The sequence below is a fragment of the Furipterus horrens genome, unplaced genomic scaffold (assembly GCF_987537825.1).
Source record: "Furipterus horrens unplaced genomic scaffold, mFurHor1.1.pri manual_scaffold_6, whole genome shotgun sequence".
Lineage (NCBI taxonomy): Eukaryota > Metazoa > Chordata > Mammalia > Chiroptera > Furipteridae > Furipterus > Furipterus horrens.
In genome coordinates, this window is record NW_028327176.1 from 168,740,744 (window position 1) to 168,768,586 (window position 27,843).

General features: G+C 35.9%; 1 protein-coding gene across 3 annotated transcripts in view; it reads left to right on the forward strand.

Moving 5' to 3' along the window:
- Window positions 1–1,398: 1,398 nt before the first annotated feature.
- Window positions 1,399–27,843, forward strand: part of EYA4 (EYA transcriptional coactivator and phosphatase 4) — a 225,670-nt gene continuing 199,225 nt past the window's right edge. For all 3 annotated transcript variants that reach the window (XM_090279868.1, XM_090279866.1, XM_090279867.1), the window contains exon 1: window positions 1,399–1,492. In XM_090279868.1, the coding sequence (XP_090135994.1) occupies window positions 1,460–1,492 (33 nt within the window). In that variant the 5' untranslated portion in view covers window positions 1,399–1,459. The remainder of the gene's footprint in view (window positions 1,493–27,843) is intronic.

Sequence of the window (27,843 nt, forward strand, 5' to 3'; positions counted from 1 at the left end):
ACATTTATAATACTTACTGATTCTCTGTAACCTGTTGTGTCCTCTTACTTTTTAGGCCATTAATATTTTTCTCTATTCAGAAATGCCAAGTTTTTGTGTTCCTTCTGTGTAGGTGAATCTGTTGTCCTTTGCCTTTGTAATCCGGTACATTGTTTTTAGCATTCTTCTTTACCATTTATCTGTTAGAATGAAAAAGAGCATCAGATTCTCTGTTTCAAGAGAGTACCTAGCTAGTTTGTTATCCAGATAGTGAGGAGAAAATATTTTAAAGATGATCAGCCACAATTCCTTCTGGGAAGATGGAGGAAGGGCTTGAGAAGCAGGAAGGTGAGGAGTCTTAGCAGATCAGCACCAGTTGGACTAGTGGCCTGTACCAGTAGCACTATATCCAGGTGAGCCTGGGCTGGAGTGGTCCTGGTCACCAGGGGATAGTTTTGTGCATCTTTTTGTTATTATTATTATTATTATTATTATTATTATTATTATTATTATTATTATGTGTATTCAAGAGCATGGTTTGCCTCTTTTGTGTTATATCCCATTGCTTCTATAATAAAATCCTTCTCTATTTGGGAATCTAAAAATTTATGACTTTTTTTTTAGAATTTTTAAAAACTTTAATTTTGCTGGGAAAAGTTTTAAAGCAATGGTATGGAGTAAAGACTAACTATTTTTGAATAGTAGACTGATTGTTTTACCATAGTTACTCAACCAGTTGTCCTTTGCATACATAGGGGGAAAAAGTAGGTTTACATGTGTGAGTATGCAAAACAGAATTTATTCTCATATTATTATTTATTAATTATTGTATTTTTCTGTGTGAACAACTGTAAACCTACTGTTTCCCAACCCTGTATATTTGTGATACTTTTTTTATCGTAGTAATCTTATTTTAATTTTTAAAATTGAGAATGTATTTTATAACATTCTTCAGAAATGAATAGTGATCATCTGTTATCTCAGACAAATATTCCTGTAACAGAAAGCCATCGTATTAAAACACACACTATATATTTTTTAGTTTTATGTACTTTATAAACAGTTAATGCAGATTTTTAATTTTTAATCCATCAGCTGTTCAATTACAGACTTTCTCTCAGCAAAATAGTGCACTGTTTATTCAGACCGTGTTTCCAAAATTGTCCTTAGATATTTTTGTTTATTGGTATGACTCCTAAGTAGCTGTTTACATATCCCAATTTAACCATGATGTCATTTTCAAGATCATTATTTCTATCATATATGGGGAAAATATTAATGAATTTTGTTCTTTAAAAATAATTCTACAGATGACCAACTATCACATAAGTCAGAGTGTATTTTGATAATTTTACAATTAAATGAAAATGATAACTTTTTCATTTTTCTCTTTTGTTTCTATCCTTTCATTTTAGATAGTCCATTCTTAATTGAAGAAGCTGCTTCTACTTGGGAGTGGCAGGAAAAGTGATAAAACCACATGGAAGACTCCCAGGATTTAAATGAACAATCAGTAAGTCTTAATTTAATCTTAATTTGCTGAAAAAACTTATGGTACAACTACTCAAAATAATACTAAAAGGACTATACTGTAAAAAGCAAGTTTTTTTAAAAACATGGTTTTTTGTTGTTGTTGTTGATTTGGGAAATCTCTCTTAAGATCATAAAACAGATCTTTGGAAATTTATGGTGTTCCATCTTATGATTATGATTTTCCTTGGTTGTCTACCTATAAAGCCACTGGTAGAAAGACTAGGGAATTGAAATCATGCTAAGTGTTTTAGACAGCATAAACAATTTTACACACCTCCTTTTTTAGTTTTATTCCAAATATGCTTAGATAGCGCATCTATTGTTGAATGTCAGAAGCATAAACACAAAAATATTTTACTAGCATGCCTATTGCTCATTTCAAGGATGTCAAACACAATCCTCAGGGGTGTTCCTTATTTTGCTAAGCTCTTTGCAGAGTGAAGAATGCTCAAGATTTGTGGCAATTGTTCTAAGAATCTGATTTCTCAAAAGGAAAGAATTTATATGGTCTTTCCTTCTAAATCATTAGTAGTGTCTCCCTGGGACTATTTCTTTACTGTGCGGAACTGGAGTCAATGGGAGGTCTTCCCTCAGACTCCCACACTACCACCAACTTTCACCCAAGTTATTCTGTTCACAGACAACTAGTGATGTCACAAGTAAGGAGACTTGTGTATCTCCCAGGTGTGTGTTATACTGACTGGTGCTATGTTTTATGAGCTTATGTGATCATGATTTGATCTTAGAGTCTAATGTTTCTATCAGGTAATAGAGGGCAGTGTGATTGTATATAATAATGTGGCTCTAGAAAAGACTTCTTGGATGAGTTCAGTTTTAAAATACAGAGGTATAAGTGTTCTGGTGTATATACACCATTCCAAGTTAACTTAATTTTTTTCTATTATTCCATTTAAAAGAAATAATGGAGTCTTTACATACACACTTGACCATTGTTTGATTTCATTATATATTATATTATTTTCTAAGTTCACATAAAATCAAAATGTAAGAAAAATTATAAAACTGTAAAACAAGTCTGTCAAATGGTAGAGATAATATTCTTCAAGAATTGCCTGAGCCTTTTGGAAGTAGACAAATGGCATTTGGGAGGCTAGGGTTTCAGAGTAGTTTATTTGTTAATGCTTGTTATTGAACTTAAATATTCATAGTGTGGACTCTAGAAAAATGGATGGTAGTAGGATGTTATGTCACCCATGTTCTTGCATGGTTGTGGATCCCAGTGATGTCAGAGGTCTGCAGGTGTGACTATGTACCTGAGTGAATGATGATGTCTTCTTAATGGTGATGCTTCAAGAGAGGTTACTGTTGATTTGTACTTTGTTCTAACACACTGAGGGATATTTAAGCATTTTGTGTGCACATATGTGTGCAAATGTATATGTGTGTGTGCCTGTGTGTGCACAGGTGTGTGCATGCATGTGTGTGTTGTTAAATTGACCCAGGGGCTTCCCAGGACATGAAACTTTCAGAGCTAAAGCTGACAGGGTCTAGGATGGTTGATGGAGTTATTCACCCTAGGATATGTGTATGCTCAAGAACAAATTTTTGTTTTGAATGCGGTGGAGATTAAAGATAATATGTTTTCCTATTCAACATTAGAGTGAGGTTATTACTCGAGGTACTTCATACCACCTTTTGCAAAATGAAACTCAGCAATTGTAGATCAAATATAATTTCCTCTCTGTGATATTATAGAGTTGTGGAGCTCAGTATTTAATTTTTTTTAACTTTCTGGTGTTGTTAACATGCAGTCAGGTTTGAGAACCAGAAATCTAGGGTGATCCTCTGGCCTCTCAACCAGAACTCAGCTGCTGAATTTGTGGTGAGAATGGAAGAGATTTTGAGAGAAGGAAAGGATGCTCTTCACTGTCTCTTTCTCTTTCCCCTTTCCCACATTGAACTCTTCACCTGAAAGGAGTTACTATCTAGTCAGCCAAACTGGAAGCTGCTCATCTGTGGAGTGGCTGGTTAGGCATCAATAGTGGGTGCTTCTGGTTTAAACCACAGGAAGCTTGAAGTTTGTGTCAAGTGTTAATGGGCTAATGGCTCTAATTTCATTAATATAAACATTGAAAATCCTTTCTATTTCTTCAACATTCTTAGGCATAGAAGACCATATAGGCCAATCTCTTGATCTTGTACATGTGCAAAGGGATGCTTGGGACTCTTAAGTATTTGAGTTGCCCACGTTGCCATGGCTGGTAAGCATCAGAGTTGGGACTTCACGCAGGTCTTCTGACTCCAAGTCCAAAGCTCTCTTCATAACACCAACGTGACATACTGTACCACTTTTGAGTTTTCTTATTTTGACATTCATGACCATAGAAATGCCAGAAAAGTCAGAATTGCCCCCTTTACATTGAAATGATTTCTTTCTGAATGAAATCTTTAAATAACTTTAAATCTTGCAGAGCATAGTAATGTCTCAAAATTGTTTGAAAAAAGATCCATAGCATTTATTAAGATGCAGAACAATTAGGGTGGGATTGAAAGGAAGAGCATAATAAGATGAGAAGGAATTCACTTAGATTGCAGTTATTTTACTTAAATAATTTTTTTTCTGTAGGCTTAGGCCTAACGATTTGTGCCATTGGTTGCACATACACAATCCATCTAGCATTTACCTGCATTCTCTCCAATCCTGATGATGTCCTCACGATGTAATAGTTATATTCACCGTTTTACAGAAAAAGAAACTGCGGCTTAGAGAGTAGCCAGCTCAAACAACAGTTAAGTAGCAGAGATCAGAATTGAACCCACTTTTATCTGGTCCAAAAATCTGTAATGGATTTTGCATGACACAACATAATGTAGTGGGCAAGGGATCGAACTCTAAAATTAGACATCCCTGACACTTCAACACTTGGTAATCTTTGGGAAATTACTTAAATTCTTCCTCAACTGTAGAGTGGGGAGGATACTAAAACGAAATTATGTGAGAAATGTAGCCCATGCCTCGCTTAGGTGAATAACTTGATAAATGCTAGCTACTAATACAATTACCTGACAAATTCAGCTCGTCTTTAATAGGTATGCATTTATCCTTGCAACAACTACCTTCTGGTGACATCCCTGTCTGGAAGTGCATAGTCTACAAGCTCAGTAGATGAAAACTGAACTCACCAGCTCTCCTCTCTTTCTGTTTTTCTCCCTTTCTCCTCTATTGTGCTTCTTCCCATCACAGGGGATAACATCATCAGCTACTGAGTAGGTTAAGTCAGAAAACAGGTAGTCCTCCTTCTCTCTCAAAGTCCTGCATATTCTTAATTTTTAATATCTCTCAGAGCTGTTGTCTTCGCTTCAGCTTCTTATTTTTGATCTTTATTTTACCTCTTGGCTGTCTTTTTCTGCTTTAAGTTAGTTCTAGTTGTTTTTCTAAAATGCATGCCTGATCACATCACTGTTCTATTTAATATCCTTCCCAGACCTTTTTTTGTCCTGAAGAGAAGGTCCCAAGTGTGCTGTGAAGCACACAGACTTAATTGCTTACCTATGACTCGCCAGTCTTATTTCTGGCTTCGTTTGGTTCCCTGAATCTCACAGGTTCTCTGAGGTTTTTATACTTTTGCTAATGTTATATATAGCCTCTTCCCAGATGGGCCCCTTTCCCAACAGGATAACTTGTAAATCTTGAAGACTCACTATAGGTTTCACTCCATCTGAACAAGCCTCTCAGACTGCCTCCTTCTCCCCACACTGTTAGCCACGCTGGGTTGGGGCCTCTGCAATGTGCTTTCATACCTTTGGACATTTACCTCTATCCCAGGACTTACCTCATGGAACGGAAGTCTTGCCTGTTTATTTGCCTCTATACTAAATTATAAATTATAATGATAAATTATACTAAATTATTAGGAGTAATAATGAATCTTGTTCATTTTGTATCCTTCTTAGCACAATTCTCGCAAATATTCAATAAATGTTTTCTTCAAAAGCTTTTATATGTTGTCAGTGAGGTATGTTAACGAACAGCCTGACAATTTTAGAAAGCCAAAATGTTATTGTTAGAATTGGTTAATGAGCGATGAATTTATGTTTTACTTACATTTTTAAAAAATTGCATAGAACATGTAATATTAGTTTAACAGCATGTGATCAAAACAAAGTTTGGTCCTTTAACATTGCTTTTTGCAAATATATTTGTATCTACTTTTGCAATCTGGATTAGAGGGTCTAGGGAATTTTAAGAGGAAAGCAATTAAAGTAAGATTTAACTTTCATGTTTGCCTGAAATTCTGTATTAGGACTTAATTATGTACTAAGAAGCAGTTTCAGTTATATCCAATTATAACTTATACAGTTTTTAACTAAATGTTGCTCATGTTAATGGAGATAAATATGAATCTAAATGATACATAGCAGTCTATATTAATAATCAGAAGTTCCTTTGATACTATGAAATATGTTATAATCCCTGTATTTAAATAAGGGCTGAGTAATATTTGTTGTTTTTAAGAATTCATGCACATCAAGATATTTTAAAGTCCTATTATGGTGGTATTGAATATTTCCAAAGGTTTTTTTCAGACCTGATTAATTCATATAAGTGTGAGAGAATAATTCTGGCCTAAATTTATCATCAAGCTGGAAGGTTTGAAAGAAGTAGATATTTTGTTAATTTTAAGTACTATATGTTATCCAATAAAACATTTGTGGTTACTAAGTAAAATGAGGTAAAATGAATAAGTTGCAGTTTACAATAGGATTGCTTTACCTAATATTAAATATTAAGAACCTGAATATTCCTATATATGTCAATATTGTTACTGAATCAGTTAACATATTATTGATGACATATTTTAGTTAATGAGGTTTAAATTAATTCATATCTGTTAGATTCATGTTATATGTTTCAAAAGCACATTTAGAAATTCATATGTATTTGTAGATATTAATAGTATTTATATTGTTACATAAAACCTAATAACAATAATGTGTGTTAAAATTCTAGTTAGTTTCATAAATTAATGTTTTTACCTCTGTTTTCCTCCATCAGAATTCCAAATGACTTTAGATTGTTACTTAATAGCAGTGGTTCTCAACCTTCCTAATGCCGTGATCCTTTAATACAGTTCCTCATGTTGGGGTGACCCCCAATCGTAAAATTATTTTTGTTGCTCCTTTATAACTGTAATTTTGCTACTGTTATGAATCGTAATGTAAATATCTGATATGCAGGATGTATTTTCATTGTTACAAATTGAACGTAATTAAAGCATAGTGATTAATCACAAAAACAATATGTAATTATATATGTGTTTTCTGATGGTCTTAGGCAACCCATGTGAAAGGGTCATTCGACCCCCAAAGGGGTCGTGACCCACAGGTTGAGAACCGCTGCTCTATAGTATATACAGTGCTATATATGGTATATAGAGAGCTTCTATAATAACATCTTTGACTGTAGCCACTAACCCATCTTTAAAATTTGTGCTGCTACCTGAGCCATTTGGACAGGTTCCTACTTGTTGCATGGAACTGAGTATACGATCCAACTTATAATCTAGATGTAAAGCTTCAGAATCACCAATGTCTGTCATTGTTTAAACACTATGCTAGGAAATAATTATTTGATTAGTTTTAGTTTAAATAATTTTTTTCATTTTTGATAATGCAGCATTAGCAAAATTCTGAAGTATTATTCTTCTATTGTTTTTTCCTTAGGTACTACAAATCAAATTGAACAACATGCATACTCTTATTTTTAAATTGTATTTTATTCAAATCTAATCAAAATCACATTTTTAAAAATTGAGGTTACAAATCTGTTTGGAAGAAATTGATCTTTAAACTAGTCAAAAGAATTATGTTTGCAACATGTATTTTTTACACTATCCAAATGGACAACATATTTCAGAATTCAATGGAATTCTGCTTAAAGCTAAATTATTTTCAGAACTGTAACTGCCAATGGCCTATTATAGTTTTAATTTGCAGTTATATAATAGAGTACTTATGCTTTGAAATTACAAAGTAGATACATTAAGATTTATTCTTTTATTTTAAACAAGTTTTAACTGAGTTTTTATATTTTTCATGAGTTTTTAAGTATTCCTGAGAAGATTCCATGAAATATTATGTTCTATGGTTTTCTCAAATTATAATTTATTAAAACTTTTTCACAAATGTTGGAACACATGTATTTAGAGAGAAGCCAGTATTGTAAAGAATACGGAATGTGATTGTGTTGCATTTTCTAGTATTGGAATGTAAATATTAGGCTTTTGTTCTGTCTCTTGTAATCAGTTGGTAGCAGCTGCCTATGTTAAGAAGGAATGTAAAGCCACTTTCTGGTTCATTGGAAAAGTAACGTTTATCTATTTGGTGCAGTCTGCCATGGACTTGGCAAGGAGGGAGAGTGGTACCAGAACCTCCTACCTGCTGATCCTGGCATTTGTCAGCAGCTTTGAGCACTTTGTTTGAGTCGTGTAGATGCAAATAAAAGCTATGATATCTGTGAGTATGAAAAGTCTCTGATCTGATTTTACATTAAAATGAAAACAAGTGTTTATGGTAGAAATATAATGTGTTTATTTCATGCTTTTATATTTTTGTATTATAATTCACTTTTTATTTTAATTTTTCAATTACAGTTCATATTCAGTATTATTTTGTATTAGTTTCAGATTCACAGCATAGTGGTTAGGCAACACTATACAAAGTGTTCACCTTTATATTTACAGTACCCACCTGGCACCAAAGCCAGTTATCACAATATTATTGACTATATTTTCTATGTTGTACTTTACATCCCCATGACTATTTTGTAACTACCAATATATGTCTCAATCCCTTCACGTTTTTCACCCTGTCTCCCTATCCACCTTATAATCTTAAAAAATGGGAAAAATGAAAAGTAATATAACTTTTGTTATAACATATACAGCAAATGGAAAATGTTCACTGATAAAAAGAGTAACATTTATTTTACCTCAGTACTTAGTAGCCACCAATGCTTTATTATATGACATATAATACTTAAAATTGCATTCACTGACAGACAGCATGCTAAGTGCTTTATGTGATTCACCTCATGCCACCTTACAGCAGTCCTGTGTGGTGGGCTCTGTCTTACCCCAGGCCAAAGAAGAGCACCCTGAGCTGCCCTTATGTAAGGCTGTGACAGCTGGAAGGCTGTGCTGACGGAAGGTGAGCTCATGTAGATGTATTCCAGCATCCACACTGCTAACCACAACATTTTACCTGCTTTGATCAACTTAAATGGTTTTCAGACCCTTCAATACATTTGGTGTTTTAAAAGTATCCATTAATCCTCAACTTGATTTCAACGTATTTAAACAAAGAGCAAAGGTTTTAAATAGCATGGATCTTGGTGAGAAATGTCAGTTATTCCCTCATGCATATGAATCTACTGCCCAATCTTCATCAGTAAATATTTTGAACAGGCAGCCATAAAACAGCACAATGTATGCAAGTTGAGTGATAATTCAACAAATTTGATTAAACAAATATTTAAAGCTTCCTCACTCTCTGTAAGGAACTCTGCTAAACTAAGGATTAAAAAATAAATATAACACAATTCCTGTCCTCTGCAAATTTTTAGTTTTATATAACATTGTAAGATGTCATGACAAGTTCTAAAGTTATTTTAAAATGATATTTGGACCGTGGCTACTAATTTATTCATCGAATGTTTGTGGCAGACAACTATATCTGCAGCACAGTTTCAGGTATTGGAAATACTTGATGGGCACAATGAACACATGGTTATTTTCACAGAGCTTCTATTGTAGTGGGGGGAGACAAACAGTAAATAAGTACAGCATGCTAGAAAGTAGTAAGTGCAAGGAGAAAAATCAAATAAAGCAGCCAGGAAAATAAACTCTGCAGACAAGCTGAGTGGGTGGGGAAAGCTACAGTTTTTGGAGTGTAGTCAGGAGACTCTTACTGAGAAGATGCCATTTGTGCAAAGATTTGAAGGAAATGACGGAGCGAGTTGTGTGAATATTGAGGCAAGAAGTGGATTTTGGTTTAGACGGCAGAGCAACTGCAGAAACTGAGGGGGCACATGCCTGGCATGTTCAGGAGTTAAAAGGAGGCCAGTGTTGGTGGCAGTGGTGGAGAAAACAAGGTTGAGATAAGGAAGTAATCACGATGTTGATGTGGAGGTGTATGGATTGTGTAGGGTTTTTAGGCATATTAAGAGCTTAAGCTTCTCTCGGAGTGGCATGTGAAGCAATTGGAGGAGCTCAGGGATGACATGATGTGACTTAAGTTTTGAAAAGATCCCTCTATCTGCAATACGTAAGAGTCGGTATGATGACAAGAGTAGAAACCAGGTTATTGTAAGTATCCAGACGTGCGAAGGACAGATAGCAATGGAGGTGGTGAGGATACATTCTGGACGTGGATAGTGAGAAAAACAAGGTAGTCAAAGATGACTTCAAGGTCTTTGTCCTGAGCAATGGGAAGGATGCAATTGGCTTTTACTGAGTTGGGATGACTTTGAAGGAACAGATTGAGGGCAGGGAGGAGGAGTTCAGCTGTAGACATGATGGCAGAGACACTCCTGTCTTTTCACCAATTCTGTTTCAAACACCTTTTTTTCTGCTACACTCCCTGGCCCCCTTCATTCAGACAGGACCATATGACTAGTTTAGGCCCATGAAATGCAAGAGGGAGTGATGTGCATATCATTTCCAGGCTGAGGTAATGAGGAGCCTCCCCACAATTCTTTGGTCTCCATGTTTCCCAGCATGAAGAATGAGGAATAAGCCCCAGATTAAGATGGAAGAGCCCCAAGACTAACGAAGGCTGGGTTCCTGAAGCAGTTCACGGTGGACAGATTCCCAGGAGGGTATTAAGCAACAGAGTTAATGGAGACATATTAAGTTTTACCTGATATGAGATGTATGCGTGGACATGCTGGGCAGTTAGATATAACCATTTGGAACTCAGGAGAGAAGGTTGGGCTTGAAATATTAATTTGAGAGGCTTTGGGTTATCAATGGACCTTTTTTTTTTTTACAAGGTTACTTATTTTATTTTATTAATTTTAATTTAATTTTATTTATCTGTTTTTAGAGAAAGGAGAAAGAGAGGGAGAGAAACATCAATGTGCAGTTGCCTCTCATGCGCCCCCAACTGGGGACCTGGCGTGCAACCTAGTCATGTGCCCTGACTGGGAATCGAACCAGCGACACTTGGTTCTCAGGCCGACGGCTCAATCCACTGAGCCATAGTAGCCAGGCTCAATGGACTTTAAATAAGTGTTATTGGTTAAGATCACTAAGAGAATAAATCTAGATAGATATCAATTAAAGGCCTGACCATAGCCAGTGAATTCTCCTTTGATGTGCTTTCTTCCAAATTTTCCAACAATCGCATTATATATGGGTTACTGGTTACTGAGTTCACCTCTCTCAGGGGAGCAGGAGCCAGCATACAGCTGATTAGGTATTGAAACATCATCAGCTTTGCTTTTTTCATCAAAGTTACAAGAAGCCATAAACATTTAGAAGAAAATAGTCAGCAAGTATTTATTAATTTCTCATTGTTGAGTTGGTAAATATGACGTTTCTAGCATTCCAACTTAACAAAGAATTGACCTACACCAGGTTTCTCAACTGCAGCATTATTGACATTTCGGGCTGGATAATTCTTTATAGTGGAAGGCTGTCCTGTGCATTATATGATATTTAGAATCATTTCTGGTATCCGCCCACTAGATGTCAGTAGCTCCTCCTCACCTCCTCAACTCTCATTACTGACAATCGAAAATGTCTTCTGGGGGGTAGGTAAGAATCACTGATGTATATTATATCTGCTTCCAATAAGTTATTTGTTGGTATATTCTCTGCAAAATATCTGAGGAGGTTTACCTGAACATTTAATATAATATGCTTTATTAAATTATTGAGGAAACTGGGAGGAAAAGATAAACATATGGTAACACAGAATTTAAGCAAAAAAACAACATAGCATTGCCAAGTTAACTGTATAGAATAATAAGCACTATGCTATCAATGGGGAAACTCTATTCAAGGAAGGTCAGGAAAGGGATAGGCTAGGTCATTACTTAACTAGGTCTTGAAAGAAAGAATGAGACTATATGGACATGACAGGACCTAACCTGGCCTGGTGAACAGGAAGAATAAAGACTCAAAGTGCACAAAATATAAGGCAGCAAGGCTGCCCAGGACCTTTGGATGGATCCGAATTACTGAATCAGAAGCTCTGTGGGGATGAAAAAATAGAGTGGTGGGAAATATTGCTGAGAAGTTCTCAAACCAGACTAGAAGGAGCTTTTAAGTGGATGGAGGAAGGTGGATCAGGAGAGACAGAGAAGAAAGAGTGAGGGAAGCAAAGGGGAGATCAAGATAATATTTTCAGAGCCAATGGACAAAATAATTGTCAGGAGGAATTGGTCAGGAGGAATTGGTCATCACTGTGTGACATTTCAAGAGGACAAACAGAATGGGGACTGAGAAAAAGGCTGTCTCGTTTGTTGATCAGAAGGTCATTGGTGGCCCTTCAGTATACATCCCCATTGGAGTTGTGGCAAGAAGAGACATCTCAGAGCTCAAAACAGAGAAGATGATGAAGTAAGAGGCAGCCAGTGCATTTCAAAGAAGAGAAACAGAAAGTCATTGAAGGGGGGAGCTTTTTCAAACAAGAGGAGGCTCGGGTGTGGTTGATGAGGAGAGAAGATTCATTGGAGAACAGAACCAACTTGTTGCAGAAGGGCTATTGGGGCTCAGGAAGGTTGGGAAAAAGAAAATAACATTGAGGAGGAATAACCTCCTCTAATCCTGAAAATATTAGAGAATGAATGTATCCTTGAATATTCCCTTGATGTCTCTTGATGGCATTCTCTTCTGTTGTTGTTTTGATTTTGGTAAGATAGGAAGGAAGTACATTTGTTCATGCAAGGTCAGGAGGTGGATTGAAGCATGCTAGAATTAAGGATTTAAGTAGGTTAAAGAAGATTAACAATGGCCATTATTTTTAAAAATGGTAGGTGAGCTCCTAGAACTCAATACATAGGTTATTAAGTGATGTCTTGTATTTTCCTTTAGCAAAGCAACTCACACTGAATAAGGTTTAAGACTCTGTGTTAGTATTGAAAGGTTTTTTGTTTGTGTGTTTGTTTGTTTGTTTTTGCATTGAAACCATTAAGAAAAGACAAGAGAAAAACAAACACTTGCCTCTCATCTTTGGAAGAAACTGCTTGCTCTGTGTTCTTTGAATATCAGTATATCCAACATAATGAAGAGCATATTTATTTAGATGTGATTGGGTCTAATTTAAAAACAGAGTCAGACTGAAAAAAGTACTTGTCTCAAAGTACATAATATTCTATCATTTCATATCTTCTTGGATGATTTTTTAGGACACAAATATCCTTGTAAGGGTTAATATGTTAAGTAGTTCATGTTAACTCACTTGGCAGGAGCCCCTAGGAAAGGGTGAAAAAAGGTTTGCAAAAAGAAAAAGAAAAAAGAAAGCAACAGAGAGTTAAAAAAGAAAGGCAAACATTGCCTGCTTCTTTGCTTACCTTTCATTATTTTGGCCAAAGTGCTGTGGATGATACATGTGAACAGTGGATTACAACTGGATTGTGAATGCCAGCTGCTCTAGCTAACACATAGTCCTCACTTGGGCTTTCTAAGCGCTTTCTGTATACGGACCCATTTAATTCTCACAACAGTTTGACGAGGTGGACACTTTCATTATCCTTCAATTTGTAGGTGAGGGGTCACTCAGCTAGTGGGTGGGTTAGCAGTATTTTAATCCAGGCGCTCTGGCTCCTGGGCTGACAATATTATATGATAGGGGAATCTGCTGGGAAAATGCCCTATTTATTTTTCATTCCTGACTCATGCCTTCAACCAAAAGCTTGAGAAGTTTTGAATTTTTTATACATATGAAGAACACAAATTTGATTTGTGTTCATGTTTTATATTATAATTTCCTCTAATTTGCAGATCTGTCACACCAGAAATAGTGTGAAAGGGGTAGGCTGAGGACTATAAAATAGATGGTATTTGTTTTTCAATCTACTGATAAGAAAAGGAGGCTTAGATAGAAATTGGAGTCTATACTGGTTTTTCCACGCCAGGATTTTTAGAAAGGCAAAGGTACACTCACATTTCTTTTACATTAAGTGTCTTGTCCAATTTATCGCCTCTTCATGTAGTCATGCTTGATCCCAAGGCCTAGAAGACTTGTTTTATAGGTGGTTGGGATGTTTAAAGATTACATGATCAAGTTCTTTATTTTACAGATGCAAAAAATGGAGGCTGAGAGAGTTTAGGCACCTTACCAGGCTAAGACCAGCACAATGGCAGGCAGGGTGTTTTGAAATAAGACTTTCTGATGCATTTTAACCTCAACACTAAAATTTGAATATTTTTGTATACAGATTTTTAATATCTGGACATTAAACTCAGCTGCTGTAAAACTGTATTAAATTATTGCTTTATTTGGAAATTGATGAAATGATTTTATTTTAGCTTGTACTAATGTTGTTGGTAGATGAGGGTCATTTAAGAAAGCTCAAGCGAAGGTGTGAAACACTTTATTTTGCATGTTTGTTTTTCTCCTAGTTATTATTAATGCTCAATTTGCATTAAAAGAAGAAAAATAATTTGGCTGCTAAGTTACTCTAGTATAAGATTTCAAAGTACCTTATTAGAGAGGGATGTAATTTCATCCTCTGGGCCTTTTACATAACAGAGTGCATATTTGGGTTACTTTATTTTGACCCAGAATTAAACAATAGCTTAAAGTTGTGTGCAGGAAGTTCAGTTTTTATTCAACAAAGATTGAAAAGAATATTATGGTTGCTTTTCAAATTGCTCAGGCTGTCTTTATACTTTATAACTTTATATTTTCGCTAACACTTGGGTGACTAGCCTCTGCCTCACAGTTTTCTGTTTATTTCGTAAATATTATAAAATGTAGGTATTTGATAACTACTGAGTACAATCAGTGGTTTTTAAATGCGTAACTTTGACAAACTGATACACATTAGTGCTTTTGCATATTGCTCAACTACGTATGACCATAGTTTAGTTACGGGGTTGAGTAATGAAAAATAGAGTAGACATCACAGAACATAAAAATGCTTCACATTAAATATTAAGGGAAGTAAGCTTGAAGCCTTGTGAATTCCAAGTAAAAAGCCTTTACAACTTGAGATTTTAGAACATTTTCCTAAGATGAAAGAGACAAATAATGTCAGGGTGCTGGTAACTCTAACTGTCTAACAGTGCATGTAGCCTCATGAGACTCTTATAAATGTGTTCCTCTGCTTTCTCACCGCAAGGCTGATGGCTCTCCCTTTCTTCCGTACTCTGTGATTTGCATGATAATATCCACACTGATTCATGTTTGGGTGATTGTTTCCATCCTCGCTGTGAGATTGTGGAATTCTTATTTTGTTTCCAGGAAGTAAAGTTTGCATTGGCTGGGGTCCCAGCTAGGCTGATGCTTTTTTTCTCATTTTGTTTGTTTGTTTAATATCTTAGATTTTGAAAGTCATTCAAAATTAAAGGACTTGCACATTATCCTAGGAAGGTAATTTGTGATTGAAGCTCTGTGAAAAATCACAAGAGGCGTTTAAATGTTTAAGCAACTTGTTATCGATGGACAGATAAGAGGCTATTCTGTATGTTCTTCCAGTGAACATTTATATGGCACTTACTGAAATAGTGTCTGCTTACTTTCTAGATCATTCAGACAGATTCCATTGTGCATGAGTTACTCCGCAGAAGTAAATCAGGAATCATTGACGATAATTATAGGTTATGCATAATTATATTTTAGAATGTTGAATGAATGTGCGAATCTACAAGTGAGTAAATTTTACATTGAATGTTTCTAATTTAAGTTTTAAACTTTAATGCTAGACTAATTTTCCCTCTTAGTTTGTTGTAGTTTCTCATGCTGTAAGTGGAAATGTATGTACAGTATTTTAATTTTTGAGCCATTAATGTCAAGTTTGAGATTTAAGGGAATTTATTGAAGGCCTTCAGGATATTGGTGTTTATTACATGGATTGAAGGTTGATGTTGAGATCTTAAGCTCAAAGTTGCTTTGCTGTTTGATTCTATTAGACTGAGTACACAAGGAATTGGGGGGCTGTGTACTCCCACTGCCAGCTTTTCTCTAACTTTGACACAAGTAACAAATTTACAAATTGGTTGAAAAGGAAATTTTTTGTTTTATTATAATTTTTTCAGACTTTATTAAACAATATATTTTGACATCTGCATGTACATGCAAACGTCCTCAGAAATTTGTGTATGTCTATTTAAAAAGTTTTGTTCTTTTCCTAAATGTTCCTTTGTCAAAGCCTTGGTGTGTTTAAGCTTAGAGGTAGCAGAGACCAAGCAGTCCGGATTTTATCATTTCATAGATGTAAGCAGAGTAAACTAAAGACCAGGAAGATTGAAGAGGTTGATGAGGATCGCATGGCCAGTGGGCGGTGGACTTAGGCTTCAAGCTTGAGCTTTTGAATCCCTGGCTGAGTTCTTTATAATCTCAGCATACTTAGTTTTGTTCAGCTAGAACATCTGTTGAAGTTTTGAGTCTGAAAGCACTGTCATTGTTGGATTTTTTGCAGTCAAACAGGGTATAAACCTTTACTGAAAACTTCAAATTGATTGGAATCCCCATGAAACTGTGCCATACCCAATTCCCAGCATTCCATAACACATTGAAAACACTTAGCCAGGGTGTCTCATCCTTGATAGGATAATCAGAGGTCTCTTACACTGAACCCAACCACAGTGCCATCTGGTACAGAGGCTGTCAACTAATTTTAATTGTTTGTGATGAAAATGTCATTAGTAAAAGTGAAATGATCTTAAGAAATGACATAAACATTTCAGAGGAAGTTACTGTTTCGAATTCTGTACTGTTCACGTCAAGAGCTGTTTTATTAGTCATGTTTACCTTTCTGTTTTTGTTTTTCTGAAGCCAGAAGTCATTTTGTGCTCAGTGACAGCAGTGCGCTTCAAACCCTGTGTGCTGGTACACTTCACAGCTGCCAATGCCCGTGCTCTACCTTCTTTCTCTCTTTCTTTTAGGTTGACTTCAACTGTTTAACTCATTTTGGAGCAGATTATGTTATAAGCCACCACTATAAATGTTTTTTGTTTTTGTTTTTAGAAACTAGGGAGACAATGGAAATTAAACATTCATAATCATACTTCTTTTCTAGGATATGGAAGAGAGGGAATTGAGCACATGCAAAGCACTGTTCAGAGCTTCTATTTAAATCACGAGCCAACAATTATAGACATTTTCACTTGCCTGGTAGTCATTTACCCCTTTTCTTCTTTGTTAACTAAATCCTGATTTTGTTGAGGGCCATCAAACTACCCTAGATGTTGAACTGGTTGAAGCCAGATTTATGGTAATCTCAGTCTTTTTTTGGAAGTGCTTGGTCTAGTCTTGGATAAGTGACCCAAGGGGCTTCTGGGAAAGATCTTATTGCATCTTAATACAGTGCTGCAGGAAGGAGGATCCTTTCTTTCATCCCTTCATTTCTTACTGCTTAGGAGGCTCTTGCAGGAGAATGTGATGCGTTAGCCATTCTCTGACAATGAGGTGATAAGCCTAAGCATGAAAAGCCAACATGCTGAGGATGGTCAAGTAGTAGGACAGAGAGAAGAAATCGCATAGCTGATGAAATTATTGAGCTGCCAACCCTGGCACATCCTCCTTCAAGACTTCTTGCTTGGGAGAGAATTGTATTTCTTAACTGAGATATTCTGTTATATTTGTTAAGATTTGCGTGGGTGTTTTCACTCCTTGGTGGAAAAGAGAAAAAAAAAAATAGAATTTACTTTGCCTGTCCTTAGGATCACAAAACTGAATTTTTAAAAAGAATTTTATTCATTTATGTTTAGACAGAGGGGAAAAGTGGATGAAAGAGAGGGAGAGAAACATCGATCAGTTGCCTCTCATACACATGCCAACCAGGGACTGAACCCACAACCCAGAAATGTGCCCTGACTTGGACTCAAATTGGTGACCTTTTGTTTTACAGGATGGGGCCCAGCCAACTGAGCCACACTGGTCAGGGCACAAAACTGACTTTTAAAATGAGATAAGAATCCTTCTAAAACCAGGGATCAATCACCGTGTTTAATTTGGTTTAATTCTTAATTTTTACTGAAATATTATCTATATACAAAAAACTACATGCATTCATGTGCGCATGCTTGCATGTGAGTATATTCTAGATACAAATCCTTTTGCAAATATATATACTTTGCGGATATTTTCTCACATTCTGTCTTGCTTTTTCCTGGTTTTAGTAGCTTGTTAATTACAAAAAGCAAAGCAAATAAAAGAGAAACAAACCTACTAGCATTTAAAGGAAAGATTTTATTTATTTATTTTTAGAAAGAGAGGAAGGGAGAGAGAAAGAGAGGGAGAGGAACATCAAGGTGTGGTTGCTTCTTGTGCATGCCCAACTGGGGACCTGGCCCACAACCCAGGCATGTGCCCTGACTAGGAATCAAACCTGTGAACCTTTGGTTCACAGGCTGTTGTTTAATCCACGGAGCCACACCAGCCAGAGCTGGAATTCTGACTGACATTGCATTGAATCTGTAGATTAAGGGGAAACTTGACTTCTTAACAATGAACATTGAGTCTTCTGACCCATTTATCTGTGTCTTCTTTAATTGCACTCAGAAATATTTTATAGTTTTCAGCATATAGGTCTTGCACAGCTTGTCAGAGTCATATCTTAGTCTTTCATATTTTTTGATGCTATTGCAAAAGTTTTTTATTTCAATTCATTACTTTTATTGAACATATCGAAATAAGTTGATAATGGTATATTGATCTTTTATTATGCAACCTTGCCAAATAATTATTAGTTCTACTATATTTAATTTTCGATATAGATAATTTTATATATTGTCTGTAAATAAAGACAATTTTAGTTTTTCATTCCTTAGTCCAAATGCCTTTTATTTCTCTGTATTGCTGTGTCTCAGTGTCTAGAAATTCCAGGCCAATGTTGAATAGCAGTTGAGAGAACATCCTTTATACCTCTTCACATGAATTCGAGGATGGAATTTATAAATGAAACTCCTTAGAAGGTTCATGGTTGATTTTGAAAAAAAAAACATTTTGCATTATTCTCCATATCTTTAAATTTTAAAATATAAAATAAAATTTAATAACTTAATAAATTATCTTACTCAGGAACTGTCTCTTCCCCATCTCCAAATATTGAAGAAAGTGATGGTTCAGGAATATGTGTTGTATTTAATTTTGTCGTTTTTATAGCATGGTTTTGAAAACCTAATTTGAGAAACAAGGTAAATAATAAAATATGGGTAATGTAAAGTATATTAAAAATACAAAGTAATGTAAAAACAAGTGCAAGTTGTAGAACACTATACTCAGTTATATCATAGGCTATATTATTAATTTATCTCAGGCCTCTACAACCAGACTGCAAGTTTCTTCAAGGTGAACTGTGTCTTATTCTTTATTTTATCTGCTATAGCCTGTAGGAAAGCCTTATATAAATGTTGTGGAATTACTTTCACAAGTACTTACTCAATTTACATATGTAGAGATCACTGGAAATAAGAGCATCATTATAATTAGAAAGCAGGTTAGAAGAAATGGAAGTGTGTGTGAGTTTGGGGCTGGATTGGAAGAAAGGATAGGATGCCTATGAAATAGAAGTAGATTATATATCTATTCTGATTGAGAAGTTATACAGAACAATGTTTCTCATATTGGGATATGTATACTCAGAGGTCTATAGATATATTTCTTGAGGAGGCAGGTTTCAAATTGTTTATAAAAGCTTCTAGAATGTTGTGTGTTTGAAGGAACAAAATTACCATGTACATTTTTGGGGTATGTGAATAATCATGAACTTATACACAATACTTCTATGAAATTTTAGTATTGTTTTCATTTTTGATTATATTATATTGACTCAAACTGATCACACAGTGTCAACTTTTATTTAGTTAATCTAATTTCTGAGTATTTATCAAATTAGATTTTACAGATCATATTCTTAAAGTCTGAGGAACAGTGAACTAGAACAGTCTGGGGGAGACAACACTGTGGCACCCCAGATGCTTCTGGTCTCTGTGTCTTCTGTGCCCAGCTTTCTGGGATCAGCAGGTAAAAGTTCTTGTTCTCTTGAGTGGCCAGTCCATTCTGTCCCTGATTCTCTGCTCTCCCCTGGATCTGTTCATGGCTAGGAGGGCACTGTCTACTCTCCACACTGCTTAGCTCACAACTTTCTTGGGTTACTGCTGCCCTGTTCTGGGAACACGAGGCAGTTACTGTTGCTGACTCGAACTTCTGGGGAAAGCTGTGGAATGAATACAATGAAATATAAGAAATAACTTGAAACTCACCATCATATATCACAGTTTATAGAAATTCATTATTCATTCATTGCTCACTGATCATCTATCCCCAGAGGTCTCTTCGCTCTTCCATTGGACTCCCCTGGTCTCTCTTCCTTTATCCCTTTTGCATTCCCCCATCTTCTCTGGCCATTCTGAACTTCTCTCTTGTCTTCAATATACTCAATTTCTCTCACTTCACTAAGCAGAAATTTAGTTCTGTCTTTTTCATGGACGCACCATCCAATCTATCAAAAATCCACTGAAAGTTATCAAAGTTTTAACTTTTTAAAGATTTTATTTATTTTTTTAGAGAAAGAGAGTTGGAGGGTGGGAGAAAGAGAAGGAGGGAAACATCAGTCGGCTGGTTCTCGCATGCCCACAAACAAGGACCTGGCCCGCAGCCCAGGCTTGTGCTCTCACTGGGAATTGAACCAGTGACCTTTTGGTTTGCAGGTCGGCACTCAACCCACTGTCACAGCAGCCAGGATCGAAGCTTTACTTTAAAAATATATATATGCGCCCTGGAAGGGGGTCATAACATTTTTGATGAGACCTTATCACCTGTAATACTGGTAATTTTTTTCTGTCACAACTGACACATTGATATGCATATTGACACATAAATATGCATATTGAGTTAATATGCAAACACACACATATATACACATATATTTATATATTTCATGAAATTTATTTTCATTTTTATATGTAAAAATACATGAGAAATAAGTGAATTCTTTGTTTTCAAGAATCAGAAATGCTTGATGATAAAATACTATAGTTACAGTTTATAAAAGAAGAAAAGGCAACACAGTATTCTGCAAGGGATACTATAGTTGGGATCAGGAAAAATGGTTTCTAACTCCACCTCAGTCATTCAGTTATCCTGACACTTTGCCTGCAGCAACTTAACTCCTCTGAGCCTCTTTCCACACTTGTGACTTCTGTCTCTGCCTGCCCTCATAGGGTCAGGCTGATACTGTGCTTTATAACCCATAGACTTATTTAAAGATATAACTGTTACATCATTGTTATGATGATCATCTTCATCATCTAAACTAAAATGTTCCTTTTCTGATATGCATCATAGGTAGGCTGTTCACAGGCTTATCCTTGCAAGTGACTTATATGTACTTGAATGGACTATGTAGGATCCGGACTATACATACATTAGTCCACTAAAGAAAGATAATAAAAAAGATATTCTCGGTCTTTTGTTTTTATGTTGTCATTTAACATGCAAATAAACTGCCTAATATTAAAAAATACAGGTCAGTCCTTCCATTTCTAAAGGACTTATCAACATTGCATTGGGTAAATATTTTAAAACTTTTCCCCTTATGTGAATACCAGAGTAAATTTCTTCTGCTCTAGTGTAATAAGCCACAGTATGAACCAATATCAGTAAACATTTATCCTCCTCAAGATAGTAAGTATAATTCTAAATATATTTAATGGCTTTAATGTTAATATTTTTACTTATTTATTTTAACACTGGTTTTTAGAGCTGTGGTTTAGGCTCACAACACAATTGAGGGGAAGGTATAGAGGTTTCCCATATATGTACCCCCTACCTCGGCCATGCATAGCCTCCCACATTATCAACTTCCTGCATTAAAGTGGTACATTTGCTACAATTGTCAACTCCAGGCTGACACATCAAAGTTACCCAAAGTCCATAATTTTGAGTCATTACATTTCATCCTTGCTGTTGGACTTTATATAAGTTTGGATAAATGTATAAGTGGGATATATCCATTATTATAATATCATACAGAGTATTTTCACTGTCCTGAAAATTCTCTGTGCTCCACATATTTGTCCATTTCCTCCTCCCATCCACAGCCCCTGGCAACCACTGATCTTTTTACTGTCGCTATAGTTTTGCATTTTCCAGAATTTATGCAGTTGAAATCATAAGATATGTAGCCCTTCAAATTGGCTTCTTTCACTGAGTCATATGCACTTAAGATTCCTCTGTATCTTTTCATAGCATGATAATTCATTTCCTTTAGCACTAAATAATATTCCGTTGTCTGGAGATACCACAGTATATTTATATGTTCACCTACTGATGGACATTGTAGTTGCTTCTGTGATTTGGCAATTATGAGTCAAGCTGCTATAAACATCCATGTGCAAGTTTTTGTATGGATATGCGAAGTCTGTCTGGAAAAAGTTTGGCCATTGTTAATACAATGAAAACAGTTTGTGTGACATCGATGTAACCTGGCAGCCAAGGAGAGTGGACCGGAATACACGTGCATGAACAATGACAACTTCACTGTACTAGTCAGCAGGGGTAGTAGACGCCCTTGAGTGAGCACGTGTACTGTGTGGCCATTGCATTCAAAATGACTGAGTAGAGCAACAAATCTGCATTAAATTTTGCATTAAGCTTAAATATTCCTGGGTGGAAACTATTAGGATTGTGCAGAAGGCCACAGCTGTGGGCAACTGGTGATCGGCAGCTTCATCATGACAATGTGCCCACTCATGCATCACATCTTGTGCAGAGTTGTTTTGGCAACACTTCAGATCACCCAGGTCAGGCCAGATTTGGCACCCTGTGACTTCTGGCTTTTCCCAAAAATGAAATTCACCTTTGAAAGGGAAGAGATTTCAGGCCACTGATGAGATTCAGGACAATACAAGGGGTAGCTGATAGCAATTGAAAGAACCGTGTGAGGTCCCAAGGTGCCTACTCTGAAGGGGACTGAGGCATCATTGTCCTACGTACAGTGTTTCTTGTATTTTGTATCTTCTTCAATAAGTGTCTCTATTTTTCATATTACATGGTTGGGTACCTTCTGGACAGACCTCATGTTTTTCAATTCCTTTGGAAAGTATGGTAAGAATATGTTTAGTTTGGTAAGAAACTGCCAAACTATTTTCCACAGAGGCTGTACCATTTTGCATTCTCACCAGGAATGAGTGGAAAAGTTCCTGTCACTCCACACCCTTGTCAGGATTTGGTGGTGCCAGTGTTTCTGATTTTGGCCATTCTAATAGGTGTTTAGGGATAACTCATTGTTGTTTGAATTTCAATTTTCCTGATGATGTTTGCTTATTTGCCATCTGTTTACCTTCTTTGGTAAGGTGTCTATTAAAGTTTATGTCTCATTTTTTAACCTAATTGCTTTTTTTCTTATTGTTAAGTCAAAGTTAATATTTTGAGCTGTGAAATGCTGTTCAGGGAAATCTTGTTTGTGATCGTTTTTTCCCAAGTTATGCAAAATTAATGTTTCAAGTGATGTGACACCTGAGTTTCAAAAGGACTCTTTAAAGGGTCAGCTCTATAAATATGTTCTTCATCTGATTATATATGCAGCTGCTCCCTTACATGGTGATAGTGGAATCATTGATTCATGCTAGGACTCTGAACTCACCTAGAAAAAACACTGTGAAGCTGTACTCAAAGAATTTCATCCAGGCTCGCCAGGGCAGCTCTCTTTCTTATGCAATATTTTAGGGCCTTGCATCAAGATTGGGCTTGATCATTTTAGAGAGAGATAGAGTAGGAAGGTGTCTCAAAAAATAAAAAATAATGACACATTACTTATCAAGCACACACTAATTATAAATCACAGTGATTTATGTATGATATATAGTTTTTAAAACATATTAAAGGTACTGATATACATGAAATTTTACCATTACTAAAACTACAGTTCCAATTTGGGTATTTAAATTTCCTCTGTTATTTTTTTTTTTATTGTTGACACTATTACAGATGTCCTTCATTTCCCCCTCTTTGCCCCCTCCACCCTGTTCCCACTACATTTCCTTTTTAAAGGTGAGACAATGTAATCTTAGTGAGGTTAAGATTTTGCCCAGATTTACATATCAAGTGACATATATGGGATCCAAATCCAGGTCTGTCTGTCCTTATTTACTCTGCTATGTTTTATTTATTATTTATTGATGAATTTGTTAAATGAAGATTAATTGAGTACTTACTATGTGTCAGACACTGGTGCTGAAAATACTGCAGTGGAAGAAAGACATCAAGTTCTTGCTTTCAAATATTTTTATATTCTAGTGAAAGAAATAAAGAAGCAAAATACACACATACTTCCTGTGGTGATAAGTGCTATGGAAAAAGAGCAAAGATGTGTAATAGGATAAAAGTGTGATGGAAGAGGTGTGTAAGTGATGGACTATGGAAATGTATGCAGGAATAGCCTCAAGGAAGAGGGAACAGAACATACAGTGCTCTGAAGATAGGGACTTGGTTGGTATGATCATGGAACAAAAATGAGGCCCATGTACCTGAAGAACATTGAGGGCAGGTGAGAAGTAGGATATGTGATCAGAGAGGTGTTGTGGGGTTAAAACCTGTAGGCCTTGGTCAAGACTTTGACTTCTGTTTTGAGGGAGATGGAAAGTCATTGTAAAGATTTTAGCATATGTTTCTGACATGGCATAACTTATATTTTAAATGGAGAACAGACCATAGGACAACAGAAAAGGATATGAGAGACCAGTTAAAGACTATTGAAAGTAGTTCAGGCTTGGGCTTGGGTAGTAACCATAGAAGTGATGAGATTTGAGATCTGTTTCAAAGGTATAGCCAACAAGATAAGCTAAGGAATTCTAAGTGGGGTGGAAGGAAAAGAAAGGGTTGATAATGACCCTAAGTACTACAATGAGAAAATTCTTCAGGACAGAGGGAAATCAAGAATTAATGTGAGGTAGGTTTTTTCCTCCTCTAAATGGCTTGTTATTCCCAGCCCATTTATTGGTCTTTCTACTTTTTCTTTTATCTCCTATTTTTCATTTATCATTTATCAGATATCCATTTATGTCCATTGAGGTACATATAATTGTGTTACTCAAAGCTTTAATTTTATCATTTTTATTACTTATCTTATCAATTTTTTGGAGGGGTGGAGTCACTGAATTTATTAATTACCAAGGTAGGGGTGTTAAAATCTCTCATTGTGATGGTGCACTTATCATTTCATCTTACAATGCTATTTTGGCTTTGTATATGTTAAACTTATGTTACTAGATTCATGCACATTTAAAATTGTTAATTCTTCCTGGTGAATTAACTTTTATTATTACGTTTTAATATCGTTACCAAATACTCTTTGCTCTAAGATCTTGTAGTGATATCTACATTGCTCTTTTGGTAGGTTTTTGTGTTCTTGTTTTTGGAGCTCATGTTGTTGTGAACTTTAGCTGTGGGAATCCTTTGGGATATGGATATAAATTATGTTCCTCCTTGTATTTGCTCCTGACAGATGCCTGGAAGTCCTATCAACTATGGCTCATTTAAAGCAAAGTTTGGTTTAGGTTTTTTCAGCAGTCCATGTAGCATGAATGTTGAATACCAAATTGAGTGATTGTGGGCTTGTGGTTAGGAACTTTCAGGAAGGTGTTCTCTTATTTTTCCATCCAAACCAAGGTCAGGACCAGTGAGTGGCTGGCCCCATCATTGCCCTCTGCAAGATGGGGCTTCTTCTTTTTCATCACTGAGGGTGAAGCCATTCGTTGATCCCACGTTGGCATGAACATCCCAGATCTAATATCCATTCATTTACAGAAATTTGGATTCCTGGCTTTGCCTCATTAACACCCAACCTTGAGTCCACTGAGGACTGAGACCAAGTAAAACACAGCCTGTACTAACTAACCCTGAAGAATTTTCCAGTCTTTTCATTTCTGTTCTCTGAGGAATTCCCTTACTTTCCTGCCATCTCAGCTATGTTTAAAAGATACTTAATTTTTATGCAGCATGTTTACATCTGCCTGACCAGGTAGGATTTCTCTGAGCATGTAGTCCATGACCAAAAGGAGTTGAGAGATCTCTCAAGGATAGATCTATCAATAAGGTTTCTCAACAGTGCTCTTTATGTAGTGGGATAGTAAGGCAGGGCTCTTCTTAGATTATCATGAGTCAGTTGGAAGAAGGAAACAAAGTCTGGAAGGTGGGAACTCCCATGGGATCTCCCCAGGGAGTGAATTAGAAAAACTGACCACATGTGTGCAGTACTAGGTATAGTTTTGCATACAAAAGTTCTAATAATCATGAACCTATCTCTATAATATGACAAAAATTAACATATGTATTAGAACCCTAATTATTCCTTAATTGACTCTTTTAAAATTATTTTCTTTTGGTCTTTCACGGGTGTCACAAACTGAATCCCACAGTTCTATTTTTGCCATTGACATGGTGCCATGAAACACTTAACATCAAACTTCCATGTGGTTATTTTTCTTAATAGAGCTGCAAATAGATTTATGTGATGTATGTTAAGAGTTTATTCTCTGATTCTCTCATGATCTCTTACTAAGTATTAGTGAGTGAGAATAACATGGGATTAGCACAAATATGTGGCTGAAGATAGCTGATCTTTCTTTAAAAACCAGTATCTGTTATTGTCCGATGTTTAATCTCAATATTAACCACAGATAATTGTACAAAATGTATTGTAACTTGGTTTCTTTTAAAAGTGATGCATTCTTATACTGGATTTTATCCTTTTGAGAGGAGCTTGAATTTCTGGAAGGGTCAGAATGGAGAAGCATTATGAGCATCTTCTCACAAAGTAGCCTTTTCAAACTTCTCGTAGGCACAATAGCTAGATCATTACCACATTGCTCTATTTGCCTTCTATTTTGTTTGTCCAATTATTTCTGTAGTGCTCATAAAATTAAAAGCAATTTTAAAAATAAAATTCTAAGAAACTTCATTTTGCTGAAGGCCGACTCTAGCTGGGACTTGAATTTTCATACCATGTGTTTTATATTTTATACACTTTTGGCTATAATGAGATGGGCATATCCCTGTGAGTCATGCGTGTGAATAGGATGTGTGTGTTTGTGTTTATGCTCGTAGGAGGGTTCTAGAACATGTGTGATTATTATAGTCATAAAAAGTCTATTAAAACATCTCGATAAGAAACTTTACATATGTAAACTATTCATTTAAAAAACCCTTTAAAGAGAAATTCCTTAAAGAAAACATGATGAATGGATGTTTATCTTTTAAACATTACATTATTGGATTAATAACACATGATGAAAATGCTAAGTAACCACCGTTGTCTTTGGCTGGTGAGTTTTTCCTTTGTGTACATTCTGAATTTCCAGGTTTTCCCTTGATGAAGCAATAGGACTTTTATGATTATCAAGATTTTAATGTATTTCTGGGTGCCTTTTTTATTTTATGAAAAAAAGCAATATCCTAATACAGAGTGAATGAAAATAGCTGTACAAATTAGGAACTGAGCTCAACTGTATATGCATTATTTTATTTAATCTTTATACAATCATATAAAGTAGGTGCTGTTTTTATCTCTGTTTTATAAATGAGGAAAACTGGAACTCAGAGATGTTTACTAACTTGCATAATGTAAAGCCAGTAAGTGATGGATCTGGGATCTGGACCTGCCTTCAGGAATTGAAGTTCTTACCTACTGCGTTATACTTGATTTATTGTGTTGCTGATCATTGATACAGTCATTCCTGCATGGTCACTCTGCACTTCGGATGAGGGAACATGTTGGACTACAGAAGCAGAAAGGTGATGATGACAGGACATGCCTGTTGCACTGAAGGAGTGCACATCTACCAGGTCACATAGTCCTTGAGCTCTGAGTACAAGGAACTGTGAGAAGATAAAAGGGCCTGACTACATCTGCCTGGGATGAAGACAGGGAAGCATCATGCTGACATCTTGGAGGAGTTAGGGTTAGGCTTTGCTGGCATAGAAGAGGAAGAGTGGGTTCCAGGGAGTGAGGACAAAGAAATGGTGGTTTTGCAGATGATTCAGGTGTCAGATTTTAAAAGAACTTGAATGCCTATTGAAGGAATTTTGGACTGTGGAGAACCATTACAAGAGTTTAATTAGTAGTAGAATTAGATCTGCTTTTGTAGAGGCCTCCCCAGCAGTCATGTGGAAGTTGTGTTACATTAAGGGAGACCA